This window comes from Saccopteryx leptura, chromosome 4 (genome assembly GCF_036850995.1).
Source record: "Saccopteryx leptura isolate mSacLep1 chromosome 4, mSacLep1_pri_phased_curated, whole genome shotgun sequence".
In the NCBI taxonomy this organism is placed as follows: domain Eukaryota; kingdom Metazoa; phylum Chordata; class Mammalia; order Chiroptera; family Emballonuridae; genus Saccopteryx; species Saccopteryx leptura.
This window is the reverse complement of record NC_089506.1, coordinates 17,256,803-17,283,207: the sequence shown is the minus strand read 5'-3', so window position 1 is coordinate 17,283,207 and position 26,405 is coordinate 17,256,803. Positions and strand designations below refer to the sequence as shown.

At 37.7% G+C, this 26,405-nt stretch overlaps 1 protein-coding gene across 5 annotated transcripts in view; it reads left to right on the top strand.

The window, feature by feature from the left end:
- The window catches only part of PCM1 (pericentriolar material 1), a 98,658-nt gene that overhangs the window by 27,785 nt on the left and 44,468 nt on the right, over positions 1-26,405 (top strand). For 4 of the 5 annotated variants that reach the window (XM_066380224.1, XM_066380220.1, XM_066380219.1 and 1 more), the window contains 17 exons: positions 19-105; positions 2,391-2,500; positions 4,766-4,982; positions 7,636-7,837; positions 8,897-9,070; positions 9,541-9,698; positions 9,808-10,034; positions 13,515-13,669; positions 13,812-13,941; positions 15,223-15,363; positions 16,320-16,510; positions 18,121-18,321; positions 19,878-20,097; positions 20,197-20,342; positions 20,787-20,977; positions 23,270-23,441; positions 25,909-26,261. In XM_066380224.1, the coding sequence (XP_066236321.1) occupies positions 19-105; positions 2,391-2,500; positions 4,766-4,982; positions 7,636-7,837; positions 8,897-9,070; positions 9,541-9,698; positions 9,808-10,034; positions 13,515-13,669; positions 13,812-13,941; positions 15,223-15,363; positions 16,320-16,510; positions 18,121-18,321; positions 19,878-20,097; positions 20,197-20,342; positions 20,787-20,977; positions 23,270-23,441; positions 25,909-26,261 (3,075 nt within the window). The remainder of the gene's footprint in view (positions 1-18; positions 106-2,390; positions 2,501-4,765; positions 4,983-7,635; positions 7,838-8,896; positions 9,071-9,540; positions 9,699-9,807; positions 10,035-13,514; positions 13,670-13,811; positions 13,942-15,222; positions 15,364-16,319; positions 16,511-18,120; positions 18,322-19,877; positions 20,098-20,196; positions 20,343-20,786; positions 20,978-23,269; positions 23,442-25,908; positions 26,262-26,405) is intronic. The other variant, XM_066380222.1, reaches the window with a different exon arrangement.

Here is a 26,405-nt window from a genome sequence, read left to right as displayed (position 1 = left end):
TTTTCTCTGGTCATGCAGAAAAGATTGCAGGGACAACTGGCCACCATACTGTGCCCTGCAGACAGCCAGCTCGCTCGCCCTTCCATCAGAGAGAACCCTTACGAGGTAAATGGACAGGTGGTGATTCTGTTTTGGTACCTCAGACTGATAGTGCTACTGATGCTTTGATCCCCACCTTTTGTACTTTATCTAAGTCAGATTGCTATACTTTGCTTGCCTCCCCAGGGCTAAAAGCTTAAGTAAGACAGTGATTAGATTTATAGAGCTTCTTTGGCTTCTGAGGTTATTTCAATTAGGTATCCAGTTGTGTACAATAGTTCCTTTGGATTGTGTTTATACCCGATACAGTCTTTCTGACACTCAGAAACATTCTTTTCTTTCTTTTTCCTTATTTTAGAGCCATGTGTCATTTCGGTGGAAATTTTATTGAATTCTTTAGTACACTAAGTCTCATTACCTTCAAACCTAAATGTTTATTTTTTCATTGTTGTAAACAAATTGTTACTTATTAAAACTCGATACAACTAAGGTATATTTTCTAGTAGTTTGTTATCCTAGTCTATTAGTTTATCTCCTCTGGGCTCTCCATTTTTTGTCCTTGCTGAAGTGAACCTTGTTGTTACTCAGTTTATCCTGCTGTTCACACCCAGAGCTCTGGCTCAGTGCTCTGATCACTGTTATACATCATAATTAACCTTTTAGATACTTTTCAGGTTCGCAGTGTCAGATTTCAGAGACTTGCCTGTGATAGTTAACATTATTTCAAATAGTTAAGTTTACATCATCTCATCTGATTATCACAAAATTGTAGGTTAGTCACTGGAGCTTTTCTTGTTAGTATCTTTTTTTTTTTTAAGTGAGAGGAGGGGAGATAGACGCCCACATGTGCCCCAATGGGATCCACCAGCAGCCCCCATCTGGGGTTGATACTCGAATCAGCTGAGCTCTCCTCAGTGCCTGAGGCTGACACCCAGACCAACCGAGCCACTCCCTATGAGAGGGGGCGGGGGGAGGGGGAGAAGCAGATGGCTGTATCTCATGTATGCCCTGACTGGGAGTCAAACCTGGGATGTCCGCATGCCAGACGACGCTCAATCTACTGAGCCAACCAACCAGGGCCGTTGTTATTCTCATTTTTTAGAGAAGGAACTCTTAACAGAGTTTGTGACTTGCCTAGGCTTATATGAAATTTTAGTAGCATCAGATCTCTTGAGTTGTAGGTCAGTGGTCTTCTATTTATGAATATGAACTTTTTTTTTAAGTAAACATAATTTTTTTTAAAGAAAACTGTGTACTGTCATGAGGCAGGACCAAAGGTAGAATGAGTATAAGTTTTAATTTATTTTATATACTACTTCAAAAAGAATTTTAGATTAGTAATTTTAAGACAGTTTTCCTCTTGTAGTTATTAGATTTTTCAGAGGAATGCTGCTGACAAACCAGAATTGTATTTAATCTTTTGGTTTATGAGGGACAACATAATTGTTAAGGGAGAGTGCACCTTTCATCATTTAAATTATATGTGATTCAGACTGTAAGCTCTTTCAAAACAGAGGTTAGACTAGATGTGTGGAATTCTCTCCAGCCCTTTAATTCTAATTTCTTAGTTGAAAAAGCTAGAATTTTCCTTTAAAACAAGCAATTTATAGACAGTCTCTTAGAGCTGGAGAGGCTCTGCATGGGGAGACGTGTCAGAACTGTCCAGATGCTGCCTTAGGAGGGTAGTCACAATCTTCCAGGATGGCTTGTATCACAAGCAGCTCCTCCAGTAATTTGTCCTTTAGCAGGGGTCAGTAAGCTACGGCCAGCTGGATTTGACCCACTGTCTGCAGTTAAGTTTTTATGCAACAGAGCCATGCCTGTCTATTTATATATTGCTTTTGCCTTATAGTGGCAGGATTGGGTAGTTGAAACAGACTATTTCTGCAAAGCCTAACATATTTATTATGATCTTAATCTTTAAGAAGTTTGCTAGCCCCTGAACTAGAGCATTGATCTGTTGGTGGGAGGTAGGGATTGAAACCTATCAGAATTAACTCTTCTTTTTCAGACTATAGCTTTCCCTGCCACACCCACCTGCAGCACAAACTGATGGAGCTACCCCACCCCCACTCCACAGTCCCTGTTCTTAATTAGGATGTAACAGTAACCCTCCTTGGATGTGGGGACGAAAAGATGAGCCCTTTTAGAGTTTTGTCAGTTTCCTTATTTTCAGATTAGATGGACACATCTAATGATTGGTTGATAGGTAAGTTTGAGGGTAAACTAGTTTCAGATATGTTAGGTTTTTTCTTGAATTCCTTTTTCCCCCCAAATTTATTTTTTATCTTCTCAGAAATTAAGGTGTTGTGTTTATTTGCTTTAATGAGTATTGTTATATTTCTTTCCAGTTGTACCAGAAACTACAGGTAGCCTGTCTGGAGTCAGTATCACATCGGAGCTCAATGAAGAACTGAATGACTTAATTCAGCATTTTCATAATCAGCTTCGTGATTCTCAGGTAACAGTTTTTTCCAGTATAGTTGAATTTAAAGTTGCATTAATTATCTATGAGTCTGTTTCTATTTTGTTTGTTAGTTTATTTTGTTCATTACTTTCCCGATATAAATGAAGTTATATGCTGCCTGTCTTTCTCTGACTGGCTTATGTCACTTAGCATAATACTCTCCAGGTCCATCATGCTGTTGCAAAAGGTTAAAATTTTCTTTTTATGGCTGAGTAGTGTTCTATTGTGTAAATGTATCACAGCTTTTTTGTCTATTCATGTACTGGTGGCCATTTTGGGGGCTGTGTGAAAAAAGTGAAGGGATTAAGAAAGAAAAACCCTCTTAGATGCAGACAGCAGTGAGGTGATGACCAGAGGGAATGGAGGGGGGGGGGAAACGGAGCGGGGTGAGTGGTAACGGGAGGAGACCTGGCCTGGGGTGAATGCACAGTGCCTTAGACAGCTGTTGTATTGTGGAATCATCCACCTGGTTTTATTAACCAGTGCACCCCAAAAAAGTCGTTGAAAAAAATAAAATTTTTGTGTGGTATTAAAAATAATAAAGTCACATTAATTAAAACTGGTGCTCAAATTTTACTGAGCATGAGTATCGCCTAATAATGATGGTTAAAAAAATGTAGATTTCTGTTCAGTAGGATTCTCCCCACCTTCAAACTTATGATTCATATGTTCCAGGTGGGCTTTCCCCCCATCTCTGTTCCAGTGCTGGTAGTCTAGGGACTAGACTTTGAGAAACACTAATTAAAAGGACAATTTTGACTGAAGTGATTAGTGAAATTTCCCCTTTGTGTACTACTAACTTGTTCTTTTTTCCTCTCAAAGATTAATGGTTATAGCATGCAAACTTATATTTGGATCTTTGTCCTTGCAATATTTTACTAACAGTATGAAAGTTCTTAAGTTTAATTTCAAAATTAATAAGTTTATAATATGTTGACCTTTTAAAATAATTATGTAAATGCAAAGTTTTCAATCTGTGGGCCTTAAGGAAGTGTGAATTAATACCTCTCCACTGGAGAGGAGTATGATTGCAGATACCATATCTCCTGTCCGCTGACCAACTGAAAGTAAATGTGGTCTAATCACTTTGGGGAGTTACTTAGCAATATCTAATACAAATTTTTTAGTAACTGAGATGTCCCACATCAAGAAACCCTCACGTGTTCACAAGGAGTTATGTGCAAGAATGTTCAGGCAGAATTGTGTCAGTAGCAAAAAAAATCAGAAGCAACCTAAACGTCCACGAACAGGAAATTGGAATAGTAAGTTATACATACATAGAGTAGAATCCACTAACCTGCAGGAACAAAAAGTGCGAGTTTAAGAGAGATACCACTTAGCTAATGTTTAGAAATGTGTGTTTTTTTTTATGGATACGTACAGTCATTACAAAATAAAAGCATGTGTAAGAATGGTAGATACCTAAGTTTAGATCAGGGTTATCTCTGAAGACAGTAATGGGGCTGGGGATTGGTGTGTATAGGGCTTTCGTTATATCTATAAGGTTGTATTTCTCGTAAAGGAATTGATGCAAATGTGACAAAACATTAAAATTGGACTGAGCTCAATAGTATTTCATATGTGAGTCCTTAAGCCTTAGTAGGGTTTTGAAATGTTTCGTGTATATATGTTTTAATAGAGGAAAGAAATGGTAGGAAAAACTGATACAGTAGGTTAAGAAGTTTGAGTTTATGGTGGTGGCTCTGAAACCATGTCAAGAGAGAGAATATTTTTGAAAGTTTATTCTGTGTAAAGTGTGGCATTGCTAGATCAATTTAAATCACTTAGTTTAGATCCAGAAAATAGTATCCAGTGAAGACAAGACCACTGTGTGGTTACGATTCCCTGTAGAACTCTGAGTATGTTTCGGTGGCACATGGGGAAGCACTGTGCAGTTTAGGAACAAGAAAGGCATATGCTTACCCACCAGTATGACCTAGGCCCCTGGTCAGCAAACTGCGGCTCGGGAGCCACATGCGGCTCTTTGGTCCCTTGAATGTGTCTCTTCCACAAAAGACCACGTGCGGGCGCTACCTTGATAAGGACTGTACCTACCTATATAGTTTAAGTTTAAAAAATTTGGCTTTCAAAAGAAATTTCAATCGTTGTACTGTTGATATTTGGCTCTGTTGACTAATGAGTTTGCCGACCGTGGACCTAGGCAAATTATCTCTTATGAAGAGTTTTTATGCATTTTTAAAATGAGATACAACCTTTGATTACCTTAGTCTTTATTTTTCTTCTTTTATTTTTAATAAGCCTCCAGCTGTTCCAGATAATAGAAGACAGGCAGAAAGTCTTTCCTTAACTAGGGAGGTTTCCCAGAGCAGGAATCCATCAGTTTCAGAACATCTACATGATGAGAAAGTCCAACTTTTTAGCAAAATGAGAGTGTTGCAAGAAAAGAAGCAAAAAATGGACAAACTGCTTGGAGAACTTCATACACTTCGAGATCAGCATCTGAACAATTCATCATGTAAGTAAATCTGGCTTAGTGGTATTAAGACATATAAGTATTATGGGCACGTGGAAGTTACTTAGTAAATCTTTGGGGAGTTGATGAATACATAGATCCTGGAGACAATGATAATTTTTATGGGGAAGTAGAATGTGCATGTGGAAAGCTTTTAAGTAAGAAGACAGTGTATGATAAAGGCCACATAGATAATAGATCTGTTTTGTAATTCGGAGAAGAGAAAGGATAAAGTTGGGCCTTGAAAACTGATAGGATTTAAATAAGGGAAAAGTATATAGAAGAGAACAGAAGGTAATTAGATGCTTAGATACAATAATACTGCGTTTTTTTAGCAAATTCACATTTTTCCGTAAAGAAAAATCCAAATTAATACTTTGATTCAAAAACTATGACAGTATTTAGACAAAAAAGTAAGATGTAAAAAACTTATGTAGTACATATAGTTTAGTGTACAAATTCCATAACTTATGTCCTTTTAAAAAATAAGTACATTATAAATATAAACGTAATATTAATATAAAAATAATCATTTTGTGTGGGAATAGGAAAGGCAGTATTCATCCTAGTTATACTGTAGAAGGTATCTTTCTGCTCTGCAGATATTTTACTTGCCTCTAATTACGGTCCAGTTATTAGCTCTTACTTGCTGTCCTGCATTCTCAAGCCTGGTTCCTGCCCTTACCCAGAGGTGGAAGTAGGAGCTCTAGCATTAGAAGCGGAGTCAGCAGGGTCAGCTTTTATTGGGCATTTTCTTCAACATTCCAGCTGCTCTCTTATTAAAGAAAAATAAGGGGTAGGAACATTTCTAGAGTTCCTGTTTCTTGTTCTTCATGTATCTTCTGTTTCTCTGCCACCTTACTATTTTGACCCTGAAATATTACTTTTCCCTGACTTCTAGTCTCCTCCTCCTCTAGCGTATAATCTAATCATAACACTTATCCTTCCTAAGCATATTAACACAACTAAGAAAACCTTAAAATTTGTCTGACCGATGGTGGCACAGTGGGTAGAGCACTGACTTGGGACGCTGAGGTCCCAGGTTTGAAACCCCGAGGTTGCCGACTTGAGCTCCCCTGTCCCCCAGGCAAGGCATGTATGAGAAGCAATCAGTGAACAACTCAAATAATGCAACTACGAGTCGATGCCTCTTATCTCTCTCCCTTCCTGTCTGTCTCTCTCTCAAAAATAAAAATCCTTAGTATTTGTAAGTTGTATTCAAGGCATTGTGATCAGTTTTATTCACATAAAAAAAGTAGTACTGCCTGACCAAGCGGTGGTGCAGTGGATAGAGCATTGGACTGGTATGTGGAGGACACAGGTTCAAGACCCCGAGGTTGCCAGCTTGAGTGCGAACTCATCTGGTTTGAGCAAGGCTCACCAGCTTGAGCCCAAGGTCGCTGGCTCGAGCAAGGGGTCACTCAGTCTGCTGTAGCCCCCCGGGCAAGGCACATATGAGAAAGCAGTCAGTGAACAACTTAGGAACCGCAACGAAGAATTGATGTTTCTCATCTCTCTCCTTTCCTGTCTGTCCCTATCTGTCCCTCTCTTTGACTCTCCCTGTCTCTCCCACAAGAAGAAAAAAAGAAAGAAAGTAGTACACTGCCTACTGGTAATGCCAAAAAATGAGTTTCTTCCCACTGGAAAACTGAAAAGCAGCTAGAAAAGGTAGAGTGGTCCAGGAATAGAGCGAAGAGGCTGCTGGGAAGCCAGCTATGGTCATTACTCATGTAGGCAACAAATAATGATGATTGTTGCTGTGAGAAAGAGATCAGTGAAAATAGTTTTATTAAAGCGGTAGGAGATACCAGTGGTGGTACAGTGGATACAATGTTGACCTGGAACACTGAGATTGCTGGTTGGAATAGCTTGAGCAGGGGCTCATTGGTTTGAGTTAGGGTCACTCACTGGCTTAAGCATGGGATCGTCAGCATGAGCCCAAAGGTCACTGTCTTGTGCAAGAGGTTGCTGACTCATCTTGAGCCTGAGGTCCGATCCCTGGTCACGGCACGTTTGAGAAGCTATCGACGTGCTTCTTTACTAAAGTAAAGCAACTACCTCCTCCCTCTCACTCCCCCCTTCTTGTCTGTCTGTCTGCCTCTCTCAAAAAAAATAGTTCAAATCCTACAGATGATTACACATCATTCATTAGAATGAATTATTGCTGAGTAGTACTTTATGGTGTGGATTTGTCACAGTCACTTTAACAATTTCGCTTTATCTTTTGGGACAGGGAAAGTTTCATCTTGGAAACCAGATAAGGTCCTCTGAGCTGTAGGTGTGGAACTGTCTTAGGGGAACATATCATGGGAGGGCTACCCTGTCAAGATATGTGTACTACTTTTCATACCTGGTGGCCTTGTTTAACTTACCCTAGAAGCAAGTTTATCAAGGGCTTTACCGAGGAATACTCTAGTTACTTTTTAATAAATGTAGAATATCTTAGTTATTGTCAGTTTCCATCTTGTCTCATTCTTTTGGCTTTAACTATTTGGTTGAGGTACATGTTAATAAGTGGTCTGGGTGTTATATCCTAAAGTTTCTAAAATTTATGCAGAATTTAAGATGTTAATGATTTTTACTTTTTATTTTTCTGCATCCAAACTGTCAATAATTATTTGATAACATACTTGTTTTGGGCAACTTGATTTTGTAGTTGTGCCTTCCTCAGCCTCTCCACAAAGGAGTGTGGACCACAGAAGTACAGCTCCAGCTCCCTCTGCTTCCGTGGGCTTAGGGCCAGTCGTCAACGGAGATTCCAACAGCCTCACGTCATTGGTTCCCTACCCTGTTGCCGCTCTGGTTTCTCAGCATGAGAGTGAAAATGAAGGCCATCTAAATCCAACGGAAAAACTCCAGTAAAGCACTTTTACCAATATTGCTAAGTGGGTTAGAATAATGGGAATACATTCTGGGTTTATTTAATATGATAAACATCCTCAAGTGGTGAGGTGATAGAAGTGTGTCTATATGCACAATCATTGGGCTGTTCAAGAGGGATGTGACCTTGTAACACAGGTAAAATAATTTCTGTGAGCTAAAGTATTCTTGTTTCCAAAAAAAGGGTTAGAAATAGCTGAACTACAGTGAAAATAGTTTTGTAATCAAATGGTTTAGAACCCAGGCTTCAGAATCAGATAGCTCTGAAATTGTACCTCTCAAGGCTGTGTGACCAAATAACTCACCCTCACTGAGCTTGTTTCTTCATTTGGAAAATAGAGATAATAATACACCTGTTTACGGAGGCGTTTTAAGGATTAAAAGACATTGGTGTACCTCCTGGCACTGAATGAAAACGTAAACGTTGTCTTTTTTGGTAAATGTATTACATACTTTATAGATCTCTGTATGTTCCAGGGGTCTCCAAACTTTTTACACAGGGGGCCAGTTCACTGTCCCTCAGACCATTGGAGGGCTGCCAAATACAGTGGTCCTCTCACCACCAATGAAAGAGGTGCCCCTTCCAGAAGTGCAGTGGGGGCTGGATAAATGGCCTCAGGGGGCCGCAGTTTGGGGACACCTGTATAGACAAATCAGGGACCATCTACAAATGCTCAGTAATGCCTGCATACCTGATTTGCCTAAGAGCGAGGATCAGGTTGAGTATTTTGTACTTCTCATTTTTGCTATGTATTAAGAAATCTAGGGATATTATTGACATTGAGTTTTAAGCTGTGAACATTTAGACCAGCTTAAAATGAACACTTTTTCTTACGCTTTTGCTCCCAACACAACATGAAAAAATAAGATGATGAGGTTTTGGGTAAGCTGTACTTGAAATTAAATTCTTTACAGTCACACCCTCTGGATATTTGACTAGGCTTGAGTTTCATTTGTGTTGGCTGCTATTATATGAAAATAATGCATCCTTTACTTTGCTAAAATGGGTATTAACATTAAATATCTATGTTTATCAGTAAGTTAAACGAAGTTCGAAAGAGATTGAATGAACTGAGAGAGTTGGTTCATTATTATGAACAGACGTCAGATATGATGACAGATGCTGTCAATGAAAACACGAAAGATGAAGAAACGGAGGAGTCAGAATATGGTTCCGAGCGCAACAGTTCTGAGCCTGTTACTAACATCCGGTGAGAGCTTCTAAAAAGTTTGTTAATGTTTTTCCAACATATTTATCCTACCTTAATACTTTTAATAAGGAATCAAAAAACCTCAGTTGAGTGCTATTTGTCTTTTATTTAAACTTTTCTCCTGTAAGTCTGCTGGTTTGGTCACTGTAATCTTATTACCCCGTATGAGAAAAAAACAACTAGGGAAGTGTTGAGTATACTAGTTCAGTTACATTTGACTATTTGTTACAACAAATGCAAGTAAATCATAAGAAGTATCGTAATATTTTCCAACTTCTTTAATTTTAAGTATAATTTTGATTTTTCAATTGTTTTCTAAATACAGAAGTTATACATGTTGTGAATTCAAATGGAGGAATAGACAAGATGTTCATAGTTTGGAATTATTTTATCAGCAGTTTTAAACCTATGATGATGATTATTTTTATATTTTATCTTAAATAACTTTAAACTGTTTTCTTTTATTTTAGAAATCCACAAGTAGCGGCTACCTGGAATGAAGTAAATAGTAATTCTAATGCACAGTGTGTTTCTAATAATAGAGATGGCAGAGCAGTTAATTCTAATTGTGAAATTAACAACAGAGCTGCTGCCAACCTACGGGCTTTAAACATGCCTTCTTCTTTAGGTATGATTGGCTCTTCAACTACTGCCACATTGTTCTTGGGAAGCGCATTTTCTTCATTCGTACTCTTAGGTTCATCAACATGGATTTCAATGATCCCTGTCTTCATCAGACTGTAGGTATAACACAGGAGGAGAGCAGGGGATTCGTGCCGCGCAGGGTGAGGATGAGGAGGACGACGTCGAGGATGAAGGAGTCAGTGCAGCTTCGTTATCGAGTCATGGGAGCAGCGTGGTCGACGAGGCTCCGGAAGATGCGGAGTTTGAGCAGAAGATCAGCAGGCTGATGGCTGCGAAGCAGAAGCTCAGGCACTTACAAGACCTTGTTGCGATGGTCCAGGTGCGCACTGCTCAGTGTTTAGAAAAATGGTCAAATAGTACAGTCTCAGGAGCTAAAACTTATGTCTTTTGATCATTGGTATACTTACACTAGTACACATTTACATGTTAAAGTCTTGTTACATGCCAGGTTTACAGGCTTAGCACTTTACATGCCATATATCAGGTGAGCAAACTCTTCTGTTGTTGGTTTTTCTCTCGAGCAAACTTTTATTAAGGGTGAGTTAGTAACTGTTTTAGGCGTTATGGGAAAATGGGTTTATTTTTTGCTGGAGAGCCCAGTCTTCAATTTTATTTTTTAAATTATTTTTAATTACAGTTAACATACAATATTATATTAGTTTCAAGTGTATAACATTCTGATTAGACATCTGTATATTTTATGAAGTGATCACCTCAGATGCCTAGTACAACACCATACTTAAGTATTACTATATTTATATTCCCTGTGCTGGACTTGATGTACATCCCGTAACTATTTTTGTAACTCTCTCCCTGCATTTCTTAATCCCTCACCTTTTCACCCATGGCCCCACCCTTCCTTCCCATCTGGTGACCATCAGTTTGTTCTCTGTATCTGTGAGTTTGTTTCTGTTCTGCTTGATTTTTAGATTCCATGTATAAGTAGTATTTTACACCTTGCTTTTATTCCCACCCCTCAATGTCTTAGAGAACTTTGCATATCAGTGTATATAGTTCTGTGTAATTACAGATAAGTGATTGTGAAATGTTATAGAGATAAGTCATTATGAAATATAAATAATATGGCATTTGTATATATGTTTACATACATATGTATATGCATGTAAACATACACACAAATATGTGTGTGTGTGTGTGTGTATGTAAACTACAAGTCTTATCAGCTGCAACAGTTTTCTGTAGTATTAGTAGCAGACCTTAATTTAGTTCATCTGACATTCTACTGATGTGTATTCTGTTGTTTCCAAGTTTTGACTACTTGGAATGTTTTGGTGAACATTCTTACACAACCCTTTTGTGCGTTTGTGTTTTTCAAGAGCAGATGCGAAGAAATGGAATTGCTATGTCAGAGTTTATGCACATTTAAATTTTAATGGACACTGCTTAACTGCTCTCCAAAATGACTATTAATATCCAAGCAGTCGTGTGTGAGTCCATTTTCCCATACCCTTGACTACATTTTATTATTATATATACTGTCACTTGTTTAACCATTACTGGAATTGGTTTCAGCTTTTTCCAAAAGTTTACCCTACTATATGAAGGACTTCTGTATAAACACTTATATGTAAACACACATAGGTGTGTATAATACACACAGATATTTTTGCTTATATATTTAAAGTATATCTGTAGGCTACATAAACTAGTAACATTGGTTACCTGTGGAGAATGGAGTCAGGGAACAGGGATGGAAAGGAGACTTTTCTGAATGTCTTTTTTACTTTTTGAACTTTGATCATATGACAGTATTACCATTTGCAAAAGTTAAAACAGCTTATAAAGCAAAAACACAATAGTAGGTTGTGCTATCTTGAAATCTTTGTACTTGTTAACTACTGTCCCATTATTTTTGAGATTCTTTCTTTAGATGTACTACCCGAAGTGGGAATAGCTCAGAATTGATAAATAACTTGGTGACTTATAGATGAATCAGCTGAATTTCAGACTTGTATTGAATGTAGATCTTTTGCTTGAGGGAATTTCTAAGACCTAAAATACATATATGAGAAATGGGGAAACTGCAGCCCAGGGGGAAAAGGGATCTCCTAAAAGAAAGCTACTGAAAAAATGATGGGTTTTACTTACTTTACTAAGGGTTGTCTGCAGGTTCTTAATCCTTACCTTTATTCTCTTTCCCACGAGACTCAGGAGAGGGTCTAAACAGTTAAATGGTTATGATCATATAAAGCTGTTATTCTTTTTTTTCTTTTTTTTTAAAGCAAGAGAGGGAGAGAGACGTGAAAGGATAGAGAGAAGCATCAGCGCATAGTTGTGCACTTTAGTTGTTCACTGATTGCTTTCTCATACGTGCCTTGACCAGGGGGCTCTAGCTAAGCCAGTCAGCCATCGCTCAAGCCAGCGACTTTTGGGCTCAAGCCTGTGACGGTGGGGTCATGTCTATGATCCCACGCTCAAGACAGCGACCTTGGAATTTTGAACCTGGGTCCTCACATCCCAGCTTATCCACTGTTCACCACCTGGTCAGCCTAAAACTTACTCTTCTTATTGATTAGATTAGCTTGGACAAGTTATGGCCCTTATGAAACCTTATGTACTGTAGAAGTATCCAGCTGTTCATCTCTTAGTTCCTTAGTCTGATGCAATGTGTGTCAGTACAATAATTCTTTGTTCAGTTACTTTGTTTAGTGTTGGAGTTATTTGTGGTGTTCAGGAAGCTTTATACTGCCATCTGAAACATCATGCAGTGTTGTTTTGTATCTTATACTTTAATTTTTCAACTTTTTATTATGTGAAAATGCCTCATGATCTAGTTTCTTTATTCCTGTTAGCTTTCTAATCTTCCTCTCCATGCTAGTAATGAATTAGGCTAGTTTTTAGATTGCAAAGACCAGAATAACACTGTCTACAAACTTAAAATTGATTAGACAGTTTTATAACTAAGTTATCTTTAACTCTTTATGGTTTTAATAGAATGTTTCCAAAGGTTAAAGTTTTAGTTGAGAACTTCAGAGAAAGCATGAATAAATATAAATATATAGAGTGAAATGTTTTTAAGAAAATGCAGTAGTTCACCCCAGACCTCCCGTTTTAACAAGTACATTGGTTTCAGGAACATATATGGACCTGCTCTTAGGAAGATGGGAACGTTAGTTGGGTTTCCAGTAGTTACTACAGATTTGAAGTGGTGTACTCTCACTAGTTTTCATGCTGTGAGTCATTGGCACTTGTTTGGCAAAATAAATTTTAAGTAAGCAAGTAACAGTGGACATTGATTAGTTGAAATTATTAATATAAAAGTTAAATCTTAAAGAAAATTATCTAATATCAGGAATTCCCAGGCCTGACCTGTGGTGGCACAGTAGATAGAGCGTCACGCTGGAGCACTGAGGTCATCAGTTCGAAACCTTGGGTGTGCTGGGTCAAGGCACATGTGGGAGTTGATGCTTCCTGCTTCTCCTCCTTCCCTCTCTCTCTGACTCTCCCTTTCCTCTCTAAAGTGAATTAAAAAAAAAAAAGTTCCTAGGTGCAATATTATATTTTTTATCTTCATATTTTTTTTGATAGCTCAGTTATCTGGTCAAGGAAAGAAAACGCAACTTAATATTTGTCATCATTGGATAATAGGCAGTTCATATTTTAAATATACTGTTTTTAGTTTTAATACTCCATTTCTTGTCACTGGTAGAGAGTAGACTTCAGTGCTCTCTAAAAATTATATACTTCTCTAGTTATTGTTATGTAACTGACAGACTAGTGGTATTTCCTAAGGTGTGAATCTTGCATATACGAGGTGATTTTAATGATGTGGTTTCAGGATGATGATGCCGCAGACCAAGGAGTTATCTCTGCCAGTACTTCACATTTGGGGGACTTCTACCCAGCAGAAGACGACACCAAACAAAATACGAATAACACTAGAGGGAATGCCAGTAAAACACAGAAAGACCCTGGAGTAAATGAAAAGGCAAGGTATGTTAAGCTTATAGCTTTTGTTTAATCGAAATTTAGTACCTGTTATAAAGTGCTGGGCTATGAGTGCTGTATTATGACATGCTTTATGCTATCATCAGATTTATTGGAATCCATAAATGTAATATCGATTTAATTATAGAGAGAAATTTTACGAGGCTAAACTACATCAGCAACAGAGAGAGCTCAGACAATTGCAGGAAGAAAGAAAAAAAATGATTAAGATTCAAGAGAAAATTCAAGCATTGCAAAAGGCATGTCCTGATCTGCAGGTAATTGGAAATATTTTTCTTTCCATTTGTCTGAAAAAAAGATGTCTAAAACTCAGTGTCAATTGAAAGTATTGTTTCTAGGACTGATGAGTTAGTTTTATAGCTGTTAATTTTATGATTAGTGAAATGGGCTAGAGATATACATTTACACTGTGAAAGGTACCAAGTAGGAATTGACTGATTATTTCTGCTCTTTCACTTGTTGGGCTATAGATGCAGAATGTGAGTATAACCGTTAAAATATTCTGGTTTCAGCTTTGCAGTTCAGGGTCTAGCACAGGGGTCGGGAACCGTTTTGGCTGAGAGAGCCATGAATGCCACATATTTTAAAATGTAATTCCGTGAGAGCCATATAACGACCCGTGTACATTACACATTATCCAATAAAAATTTGGTGTTGTCCCGGAGGACAGCTGCGATTGGCTCCAGCCACCCGCAACCATGAACATGAGCAGTAGGAAATGAATGGATTGTAATATATGAGAATGTTTTATATTTTTAACGTTATTATTTTTTTATTAAAGATTGGTCTGCTAGCCAGATGCAGCCATCAAAAGAGCCACATCTGGCTTGCAAGCCATAGGTTCCCGACCCCTGAACTAGCATTTCCATTTTTTATTGGTCTAATATTATAGAATAAAGCCCCTAAGTCATCATTAGTTATCTAAGGAAATTAATTAAAATATCTTATTTGTAGTTTGAATATTAACTGTATATACCTTTGCTTATTAATAGCACTCTATGCATAGTTCTCTGAGATTGAACAGAGAAAGAACCATCTCAGGTAGTCAGGGGCAGGGTTAATAAGAGAAGGGAATACCAACCCTTTCTGAGATCTTTTTTCTAAAATTTACTGGTTAGGTTTATTCTTCAGTCAGTTTTTATTTTCAACGAAAGGGAAACACATCAAATGATATTTCTAATATAACTTTTATTTTCTAGACTCTTACCTTTTCCACTTATATTTAATCCTTTTTTCCTTGATCCCAATCTAAACAATATGCAGAGGAATTTGCACCTGAGTTGTGTTGAATATATGAAATTTCCCACAGTAACATTTTATTCCTCTTGCTGCTCTTGTTCCTGAAGGTTGGAACATCAACTGTAACCTGTGTTTTTATCTTCATTTTATTCTATCAGATTTTCTTTGAGTCATGATAGCAGTTGAAGTCTGGTAATAACAAGTTAAATAGAACCCTAGAAGAGTAGTAAAATAACTGCTTTTATGAAATTAATGTTATAGCTTTAATTCCTCATTATTTTTACTAATCCCTTTTTTAGCTGTCAGCCACTAATGCGAGTAATTGTCCCCCGAAAAAATATATGCCAGCAGTTACTTCAACCCCAACTGGTAATGAAAATGAAACCAGTACAAGCAAATCTGTTTTTAAGCCCGAAGATTCTTCAGTAGTAGATAATGAGGTATTGTGTGTTGTACTCTGTTGTTCTTGAGTCTTAAGTCACATCTTGTTTTAAAATTTATTTTTCAGTTACAGTTCACATACAATATTATATTAGTTTCAGGTGTATAGCATAGGTTATTAGATGTTTATATACCTTACAAAGTAATCACCCTAAATCTAGTACCTGTCTGACACCATACATGGTTATTACAGCATTATTAACTATATTTCCGGTGCTGAATGATTCACATCATAAGAAGGAAAACTGAATATCTGTGAAACATGATTTTAAATAGAGCCTCTTTTCTATCTTTTATTTAGTTGGAGGAAGAAATAATATTTTTTCCAAAAAGTAAATAAGTTGGGATCTCTTCAAAATAGTCTTGATCTTTATTAGCAAATATTTAGCAAAATTATATCTCAAGGATAACTGTAGCAAATAGTAGTCATTTTAGTTAGAAAGACCTACCCTTTGGTATTTTATTTTGTATATGATTTGTAGGAAACATAGCTTTCTCTAAATAGTTAATGAAGTATATTTGGGTGATACTTGTTTTCATTAAGAATTAACGATTGCCTAGTGTGACCTGTGGTGGCGCAATGGCTAAAGCGTTGACCCAGAATGCTGAGGTCACTAGTTCAAAACCCTGGGCTTGCCAGGTCAAGGCACAAAGGACAGCCAGTTAGTGAACGACTAAAGTGAATCAGCTATGAGTGGTACTTCTTGCTCCACTCTCCTCTCTATCTCTTCTCTCTGTGTAAAATCAATACATTTTTAAAGAAAAGAATTAATGATTACCTAATTTTTTCTTATTCATTAAAATATTATTTTACCTCATAGATATCTCAGTGTAAAAAGGATAGAATGAGAATAGAAATATTTGTTGGTATTGACAATAATACTAGCTTGTCATTCTTTAAGGGGGAAAAATCCAAACATTTACACTAACCTGACTCTGATTTTTAAATTAATAGCTGTGGTCAGACATGCGAAGACATGAAATTTTAAGGGAAGAGCTGCGACAGAGAAGAAAGCAGCTGGAAGCTCTGATGGCCGAACATCAGAGGAGGCAAGGTCGAGCTGAAACTGCGTCTCCGGTGGCTGTTTCTTTCAGAAGTGACGGGTCTGAGAACCTGTGTACTCCTCAGCAGAGTAGAACAGAAAAGTAAGAGAGCTGTTTATGTCATTCTATTTAACATCCCCACCCCGAGGCCTGTAGGACCAGCCACCTCGCTTCCCTACGCAACACAGCACACATCTTCCATGTCAGTGGGGGCAGTGTTAAGCATCATCTTTGTGACTCAGTTTCACTAAATTGAGCTACTTCCTGTTCAAACTTCCCATAGCATCAACTTTTTCTCTCTTCTTAAATTACTAAGATACTTGATCAAATGGTGATACAGATTTCCTTGAGTGCATGACCCTTAAAGGGGTTAAGTTTTAAGCTTATAAAAAGGAAAGGCTTGATACTTTGTGGTGCTATTCTATCAACCGGAAATAAACACTTTTTTACTTAAATTGAGCATCGGACTGCTGTTTGTAAGTTTTCTAAGGACGTTAAAACATTTAATAATGTATTTAGCTTTTAGGATTTAAGTTTGAAATTTTCACATCAAGAATATTTATTGAAAGGCAAATTTGGTCATCTCTAAGATTAATTACTTATCTGTATGCAGATCTGAAATTTTGAAACCCAAATTTGTTGTGACTTGACATTTTGGTACTTTGAGATGGCATTTCTGGAGTATTGCACTAACCCTCACTCTTCTTCCTCTTAGAAGACTTATTCCTGTTCTTGGAGTCCCATATACATTTAGTGATCAAACTATATCTAGAGAATTTTATTCTGTTCTGAGTACCACACATTAATACCTTAACAGTCTTAAGATAGTTTTGATAAGCATCTAGCTTTGAGAACCTAGGGTCTAGAATTGTGCTTTTCAATATGTCAGTCACTAGACAGAGTTAATTAAGTTAAAATTAAATAGAATTAAAGTGTATTTTACAATCACACCAGCCATATTTTTTGTTGATTTTGAGAGAGACAGGGATAGGAAGGGAGAGAGACGAGAAGCATCAACTTGTAATTGAGTCACTTTAGTTGTTCATTGATTGCTTCTCGTACATGCCTTGACTGGGGGCTCAAGCTGAGCCACTGACCCCTTGCTCAAGCCAGCGACCTTGGGGTCATTTTGATGATGCCATGCTCAAGCCAACAACACTGTGCTCAAGCTGGTGAGCCCACGATCAAGCTGGCGACCTCGGGGTTTTGAGCCTGGGACCTCAGTGTCCCAAGTTGATGCTCTGTCCACTGCACCATCAGCGGTTGGGCCACACCAGCCATATTTTAAGTGCTCATTGGTTATATGTACTGCTTAATGATTACTGTATTGGACAGCACAGATACAGATCATCACTGCTATGCACACTACAGAAAGTGCTGTTGGACAGCTCTGATCTAGAAAACTGTTACTGAAGGAAAGGAAAATTGAGAGGAAGTTATTTAGGAAAAAAACTCCAGAAGAGGTGATTACTGTTTTAAATTATTTGAAGAATTATTTTGTGGAAGGCAGGAGTAAATACATTCTTTTCAACAGCAGTGGAGAGACTACTTACCATCTTGTGGTTATTAGATTAAATGAAATTTTAGACACATCCACACACATGCATGTCTATGTATGTATTTGGTACAATGTCTGGCACATAGTGGGTGGGAAAATATTTATGGTAGTTTATTTCCAGAATGATCTCTTGGCTTTGTCTCTTAATCTCTAGAACAATGGCAACTTGGGGAGGTTCTAGCCAGTGTGCACTAGATGAAGAAGGAGATGAAGACGGTTACCTTTCTGAAGGAGTTGTTCGGACAGATGAAGAGGAGGAAGAAGAACAAGATACCAGTTCCAATGATAACTTTCCTATGTATCCTCCTAACAGCATGAATCATAACTCTTACAGTGCAAAGGAAACTAAAAATAGGTTAGTGTCGCTGTTTTCATTTTTTGCTTGATTTGAAGAGGCTCAGGTTTTCGGGTTCATTCCCCAAACCAACAGGGTGTCCTACAATCTAGTTTAATTCTGACTCTTAACTACTTATGCAGACCCCACAAGTTAAGGGGCTCAGTCCCACAAGACTGATGTCTCTTCAGGTGCCGGTCTTGTTTCAGGTCCTTAGGGAACCCACGCTTCTGTCTGACATGGCTACTAACTTGGGGTTCCCACACTCCTCTTAAGGTTCTATAACTTGTTAAAACAACTCACAGAACTCAGGAAAACGCTTATATTTACTGGTTTATTATAAAGGATACGACACAGGAAGAGCCAAATGGAAGAGATGCGTAGGACAAGGTCTGGGGGGGTGGGGAGAGAGCTTTCATGCCCTCTCTGCACCCACCCTCCCTGCACTCCACTGTGTCCACCAACCCAGAGTCCTCCAGCCACTTCCTTCTTCAGTGAATTTGTGCAGGTTCCATGACACAGCCACAGTTGAAGTCATTGGCCACAGGAGACTCAGCTTAATCTCTGGATCCCTTCCTTAAATTCAGCTTAAAGTCTGAATCCTTTGGAGTTTGGGGAACGGGGCCAAAAGTTTTAACCCCTTTAATCCTCTGGCTAGTTTTATCTGGTGACCAGCCCCGTCGTAAAGCCTGCCAAGAGTCTCTGGTAGAAACTCAGCTATGGTTGAAAAGGGCTCATTATGAATAATAAGAGATACTCAGGAGATGCCAAGAGTTATAGGTGCTCTGCTGGAAAGCTGGGACAAAGACCAGATAGAGCTAAAGAGAGATACGCTTTTTTAATTGACTTGATTGGGGTGACACTGGTTAATAAAATTATATAGGTTTCAGGTGTACAACTCTGTAATCCATCATCTGTATATTGTACTGTGTGCTCTCCACCCGAGTCAGATCTCCTTCCATCACCATCTGTCCCCCTAGCCCTCTCCTCCCCCTCCACCCCCTCCCTCTGGTCATCACCACACTTGTCTGTGTCTGTGAGGTTTGGTGTTTTCCTTATCCCTTTATCTTTCCAAATATATTTTTATTACATCACAACAGTGTTGCCAAGATACATCTCAGCTAGACTGGATCAGGAATCGTAAACTTTGATCTTTATTCCTGTTTGTGGGAGTTTAGCAAAAATTTAAAAATTGTAGATAGTGAAAAAGTGTGTCAATGAAGGTACTCATTACATTGTTATTTATAATAGCGAAAAAAGTTTCATGACTAAAAGATGCTAAAGTAGTTCATTCTACTTGATGTAATGTGGCTAAGCTTAAAGCACGAAGAATGAAAACGTTTGTGATATAATTTCATTTTTTAGTATGCAGAATTATATGGACACTTCTGTGTAAAACAAATGAAAAAATGGAAAAGAGTAAAAATTGGTAATTGTATAAGGCTAAAAATCTAGAATCTTTACCCCTTTATTTTCCATGTTTTCTGAGTTCTTTGAACTTAAAAAAAGAGAGTATTGGCCTGTGGTTTGCTGCCAGATTTTAAAAACCAAATAATTCTATATGAAATTTGTGTTAGGTGGAAGAACAATCGCCCTTGCTCAGCAGACGGAAATGACCGTCCATTAGCCAAGGCGAGACAACAGAATATCAGCATGCAACGTCAGGAAAACCTTCGCTGGGTGTCGGAACTCTCGTATGTAGAAGAGAAAGAACAATGGCAAGAACAAATTAATCAGCTAAAGAAACAACTTGATTTCAGTGTCAGTATTTGTCAGACTTTGATGCAAGACCAGCAGGTAAAAGTTTAGTGTGAAAGTAAATATTTTTATCTTGTTTTTGAGGCAGTGCATATTTTTCTAAGGTCATCAGTAAATATTAAAATTTTTTTTCTATAGGCTCTATCTTGTCTGCTCCAAACTCTCCTCACAAGCCCGTACAGCGTTATGCCCAGCAATGTTGCATCTCCTCAAGTACACTTCATAATGCACCAGTTGAACCAGTGCTATACTCAGCTAACGTGGCAACAGAATAACGTACAGAGGTAATCCAGTAGTTTCTTCAAAGTAGTGAAACTGTAGTGAGTGCTAGAATGAAGCAGAGGTATTAACTGCTGTCTTCTGGGACAGAAGGCACGGGCCAAATGACATACTCAGATATCCTCTGTCACTGAGAATTTTATTAGCAGTGATTTGCCCAGTGTTCCCCTTTGATACTGTGGACTTGACTTTTGTTTTTAAAAATTTATAGTATTTAACTTGACACTAACGTTCGTGAACTTATACCTCAGTATATAGTTATACTTACCTAGTAGAGGCCCTAGGCGCAGTTCTTGTTCCAAAGGCTAAGTTACTGAATTCAGCCTGCAGGGAATGCTGGCATTTGCTGTAGTAATGTTACTCATGCTGTGGAATCGCTTGTCACGCATATTCTTTCTGAATGTACTTTAAGTAGATTTTTAAATTATTAACTTCTGAAATTTTTGTAGGTTGAAACAAATGCTAAATGAACTTATGCGCCAACAAAATCCACATTCAGAAAAGTCTGGAAGCAAGGAAAGAGGCACTAGTGCATCACAGTCCCCTGCTCCCAATTTGTTTTGTCCTTTCGGCTTTCCACCACAGCCTGTAAATCTGCTCAACCTACCTGGGTTTACTAACTTTTCGTCATTTGCACCAGGTAAGTGACTGAGAACTTCAAAGGGGAATAAATAAGTGCCAAGTGTTTTGAGAATATCATTTATCTGTTGGTGGGTATTTATCAGTCTCTTCTGGAATGGTATGAGACATTTGCAAAGAAAGTTATAAACTGTTTTATACCTGGAGTCTTTATAGTGAAAATGTAAGTTTAATGTTTGCTAATAGAACTGAGTAAGCTAAGTCTTATATCGTTGAATTATTTAACAACTACTTATTAAGGAGACAGTGAATTAACGTATCCAGTGGCCATTGTACACCAGGCACTATGTAAAACTTTGAGAGGGAAAGATGAATAACATAATGTTCTTCTAGAGGAGCTCCATGTCTTGGCAGGGAGATACACCACTAGACTAAAGGTGAGAGCTTAGTTGATGTTTACATTAGTTTTATTTAGCTTAGGCTTTTATTCAGACTTTTTCTGTATGCATTATGTGCCAGACATTCTATAGATGACTGGGGTTCACAGGTGCACAAGGTTAAGTAACACTTTAAGGGATTTAGAGTTTTGTGAGAAAGCTAGGAATGTTAATAAATGCCGAGTGCAGTACCACGGGTGCAGGTGAGATCAGTGGCTTCCTCTTCCTTGGGGCCAGAGATCATCAGCAAATGTATTTCTTCCAGGGGAAAAAAGTGCTTAAGAGAATTTATTGCCAGAGAGTTTATCGGGGAAAGGGCTTTCTAATCAGTGGAACCGCTTAGAGTTAGAAAGCAGTGGTCCTATATCGCTTAGAGAATTTAGAGGTCATTGAGTGTGGTAGTGTTTGGGGACAAGGCAGGATAAGAGTCCCTGATGTGGCTGGAGAGCAGCCCAGGCCTTCTGTGCCATGCAAAGCAGCTCAGACTTCCTGTTGCACACGAGAGGGGCCATTGCAGGCTTTTGAGCAGGGGCATGGCATGAGACTTACACTTTAGGAAGATTACACTGGTGATAGTGTAGAGGGGAGGTAGGAGACAAAGAACCAAGTATAGCTGGTGAGTAGGAAATAGAGGACTGTTTGCAGTAATACCAGGGGAAGAATGAAACTTGACCTAAGGCATTGGCAGTAGGGGTAAAAGAAGGGAGCAATGCACAAGACATTCTGGAGGTGGAATAGGGCAAGTGACTAGTCAGATGAGGTGAATCATGAAGCAGAGGAGTGAGATGTTTGTCAGAAAATCTATAGGAAGAGAAGAGGTTAAGAAGGACTTTATAAGTAAAAATAAAAATACCACAGTGTATTTTTTTCACGGTTATAGAAACAATGGCATTAGAATGTTTAACAAGCTTTTTGGTTCTCAGGTGTCTTACTTGTATTGGCAGGAATGTGTTCTGAGTAGCCTTTTAAGTAACTTAATATAAAAAATTATCCATGCAGCTCCTTTTCACTGTAATGTGCTTTATACCAATGGCAACCCTGCTCAAAGATTGTTCATTCTCCCCAAACTGGTTCAATTCTGTGACGCCTTCCCTGATTCCTTCCTCCCCTAAGATGTTAGTAGCCCCACACAAATACTTCTGACACAGCACTATATGGTAAGTATTTAATTAGAGGGGCCCTCAGGTTATGACACAGTTCCGTTCCTGCAACAGTGACGTAACCCGAATTCTGGTGTAAGTCGAAACACACTATAGCCTAAGTCACTTACCTATTCTAACACAGTTGTAAAATCATAATCTAGAACATAAAAACACAATTAAGCCACAGAAAAATGAAAAGGACATAAATACACTGGACTGTAGCAACCAAAAAAATGACAAAAAATGAGTACTCTGAAACACATCTCAATTCTTTTTAGTTTTTACGGGAGTGAGTGTCGTAAACTCAAAATGTATGTCGAGACTGTACATATATAACCTGAGGACCCTCTGTATAGTCTGCTTTCCCGGTTTGCAGTCATGCAGACCCAGCATTTAACCTGCTCTCCTGTTTACTAGACTTGTGAGATCTAAGCCTATTCTCTTACTGGTAAATAGGACATCTATTTCATAGTGTTGTTTTAAGCATTAAATAAAATAACATATAAAGTTCCTACAATAGAGTATGATACCCTGTAATAATTTGACGTTAGGTACTTTATTTCTCTTAGTTTTTAAGGGGTTAGGATCGTTATTTATCTTTGTATCACTAATGCTGCAAACAGAGTGGGCTGAGCTGTAAACAGGGATTGAATAAATGATTAACAATTTTTTTGTTTTGGTGGATATGAATGGCATATTTAATTAAAACTTTTAATTTCATATTAAAGCTAAAGGCATTTTGTTGTTGTCTTATTCATTGCTTCTATTTATTAGGTATGAATTTCAGCCCTTTATTTCCTTCTAATTTTGGAGATTTTTCTCAGAATATCTCCACACCCACTGAACAGCAGCAGCCATTAGCCCAGAATTCTTCAGGGAAAACAGAATATATGGCTTTTCCCAAGCCTTTTGAAAGCAGTTCTTCTGTTGGAGCAGAAAAACAAAGGTAACTCCATAGCAAACATAATTCATTATGTGTTTAATAGATCATGTTTATCTCTTTGTGGCTACATCTAATCATACATACTTTGTAAACAGTTTGGGAGGATGTTTGTGATTATTTCGCCTAGTGTGTAGGGAATATGAAACTTGGACAGCTCACTGGCTATCTCCCAGGCATACGCCTGCTAACCTTGGTACGAGAGCAGGTCAGAGTCTTGATGTGGATTTCTGTGAGATTCATTTTGAAAGGGTTCGATCTGACCCATACAGAGTCTCTTGGCCTTGATTTGCTATCTGTCATTGAGTTCACTTACTCAGGACTAAAAACTAGTATTAACCTCTAACAGACAGTTGTTGTAAGGGATGGCTCCTTTATTTGATTCAGAGCTCTTGATTAGAATGAGTTCCTCAGGCCTATTTAAATGTAATGTGGAGTACTGTTTGATTATAAAAACAACGTGAGCCAAGAAAGTTGTTGTGGAATGTGATATCAATCATATATTTCTTTTTCTCTGAATCTCAACATTTATTATTTTTAATATGATAATCTTCCCACATATAATTATGACTTCAAGTAGTGTCAAACACAAGTTGGATTGGGTGACAATAATCATCCTGTAAGCATGTTCATAGCTAGACAAATGACATTTTTAATGATTGTGTAAATCCATAAAATGGCTTTTATAAGCAGCCAGTAAAAATACAGCCATTTCATTGTTATTTACTTTTTTAGAAAAAAAACTTTTTAGAAGGATGAAATATTAAGGTCAATTGAGCCTATTACTGTTCAGTCAGTATCTCTGATTTTGACATTCCTAACCCTTGACTAATACATAATTCACATTACTTTTCCCTTTGGTGATGGGGTTGGTGTGTCTCGGGCTCCTGAATTAGCAGTTTGACACTGTTTAGCTGTTAAATCATGATTTTTCTTTTTCTGGATTAACCAAAAACATTTAGAATTCAACTTTTATATTTGCTTCTAGAGTCCTATGATTGACCTCCCTGACTTTGATTTTCTTAGCTGTACCAACCATTTTTCCAATGAAATCTCATGTTGCTTTATTAAAAGTATTCTATTATCAGACCCTAACAATGTTTAGTATATAGTTGCCATTCAGAATTGATAGTTGAATGAATCTTTATCTTAAGCAATAAACATTTTTGCAAAGCTTTAGCCAGTAGCATATTAGAAAATACGGATTCATTATTGTCCGTATTTTATGTATAATTGATAATAAAAAAGGAATGGCTATGGATATCTAACATTGTTTTAGGTATTTATTTAACCTACTTCGGATTAAACCTCATCTCCTCTTCCAAATCTCAGCTAATATAGGTTCCCTGAACTGAATGGCTAGAGATAGCATGGTCAGATGGAACAATGTAGTCTTGAGCTGCCAGGGTCAGAAAACTTCTCCTTTAAAGGCTAGATGGTGAATGTTGCAGGCCACACAGCGCCTTCACACCCAGTGATTGCTGCCATTTTTGTACAAAAGCAGGCATCACAATTTGTAAACAAATGAGTGCCTGTGTCCCACTTGGTGGGCACTGAAACTTGAATTTCACATAGTTGTGTCACAGACTTTTATTCTTTGATTTTATTTTCTCAACCATGTAAGAATATAAACATCATATTAGCTGGCAGGCTACACCAAAACAAGCAGTAGGCTCAGTTTGGCTGCAGACTGTAGGTTTGCTAACCTTTGTCTTAAATTCTGCAAGTTAGTGTCTCCCAGATTATATTCCTGTGTCCAGAACCCTGTTGTCCATATCAGGTTCTGTGGGAAAAGGTTTTGGACATCTCACTGTGTTCCCTACTAAGACATTTTACACAGAACAGTAGTTTATTAAAAGTTCTGAGGAATCCTGCAGACCTGTTTGACTTGACTTGTTTTTTTCCTCCAAAATTAAATGACCAGAGAATACCCATTAAGATATTACAGAATGCCAGTATTTAGCAGATAAAATTTGAAAATGACACTAAACCATCAGAACTAAACTATACTCACTGTGTAGAGAAATAAATTGCTAGTTGCCTGGGCATTGTTTCCAACAAATTCTGGTTCTAGTTGAAGTGCTTTAGGTGACAGATCCATGTCTGTCTCAGACCCTCTGCTATGGCTCTTTCTCAACTGTTCCTCCAAGTCTTGTTTTTTCCTTATATGTCTCATTTTTCTTTGATTTTTCTTTCCTAGTCTTTTCTGTTATGAATGCTTAGATCTTTGATTTCAGACTTTTGACAGTGCAAATGGTTTAGTGAAGAGTTTATACTAAATTTTAAGATAATTTAGAATACTAGCCTATAGAATATTTATTTGCATATTTAATGCATATTTTGTGGAAGTATTTTTATAGTTTGTTGATTTTATTTCCTGAAATGTACAGATAAACTATAAGCACTATGTCTGGAGTTCTCAGTAAACAGAAATCTATTGTAACCTCTAAAAACTTACTGTTATTGGTCTAAGGAATCAAAAGCAAACTGAAGAGGAGGTGGAAAACCGGACACCATGGTTATATGAGCAAGAGGGTGAAGTAGAAAGACCATTCATCAAGACTGGATTTGCAGTGACTGTAGAGAAACCTACAAATAGTCATCACAAAAACCAGTTAGATACCGGCAGAAGACGCCAATTTGATGAAGAGTCATTAGAAAGCTTTAGCAGCATGCCTGATCCGGTAGATCCAACCACAGTAACAAAAACATTCAAGACAAGAAAAGCATCCGCACAGGCCAGCCTGGCATCTAAGGACAAAACTCCCAGATCAAAGAGTAGGAAGAGACATTCCGCTCAGTTGAAAAGTAGAAGTAAGAATATTGGTAAGTATTTAAATCTGTTGAATATTGATCAGTGTAAATGTTGGTAACTATATTTTGGCATATTCAAATATTTAATTTCAGTATGGTTAGATGGGTGGACACATATTTGAACAGTCCTTTTTAGTTACCTTTATAATTTATTTT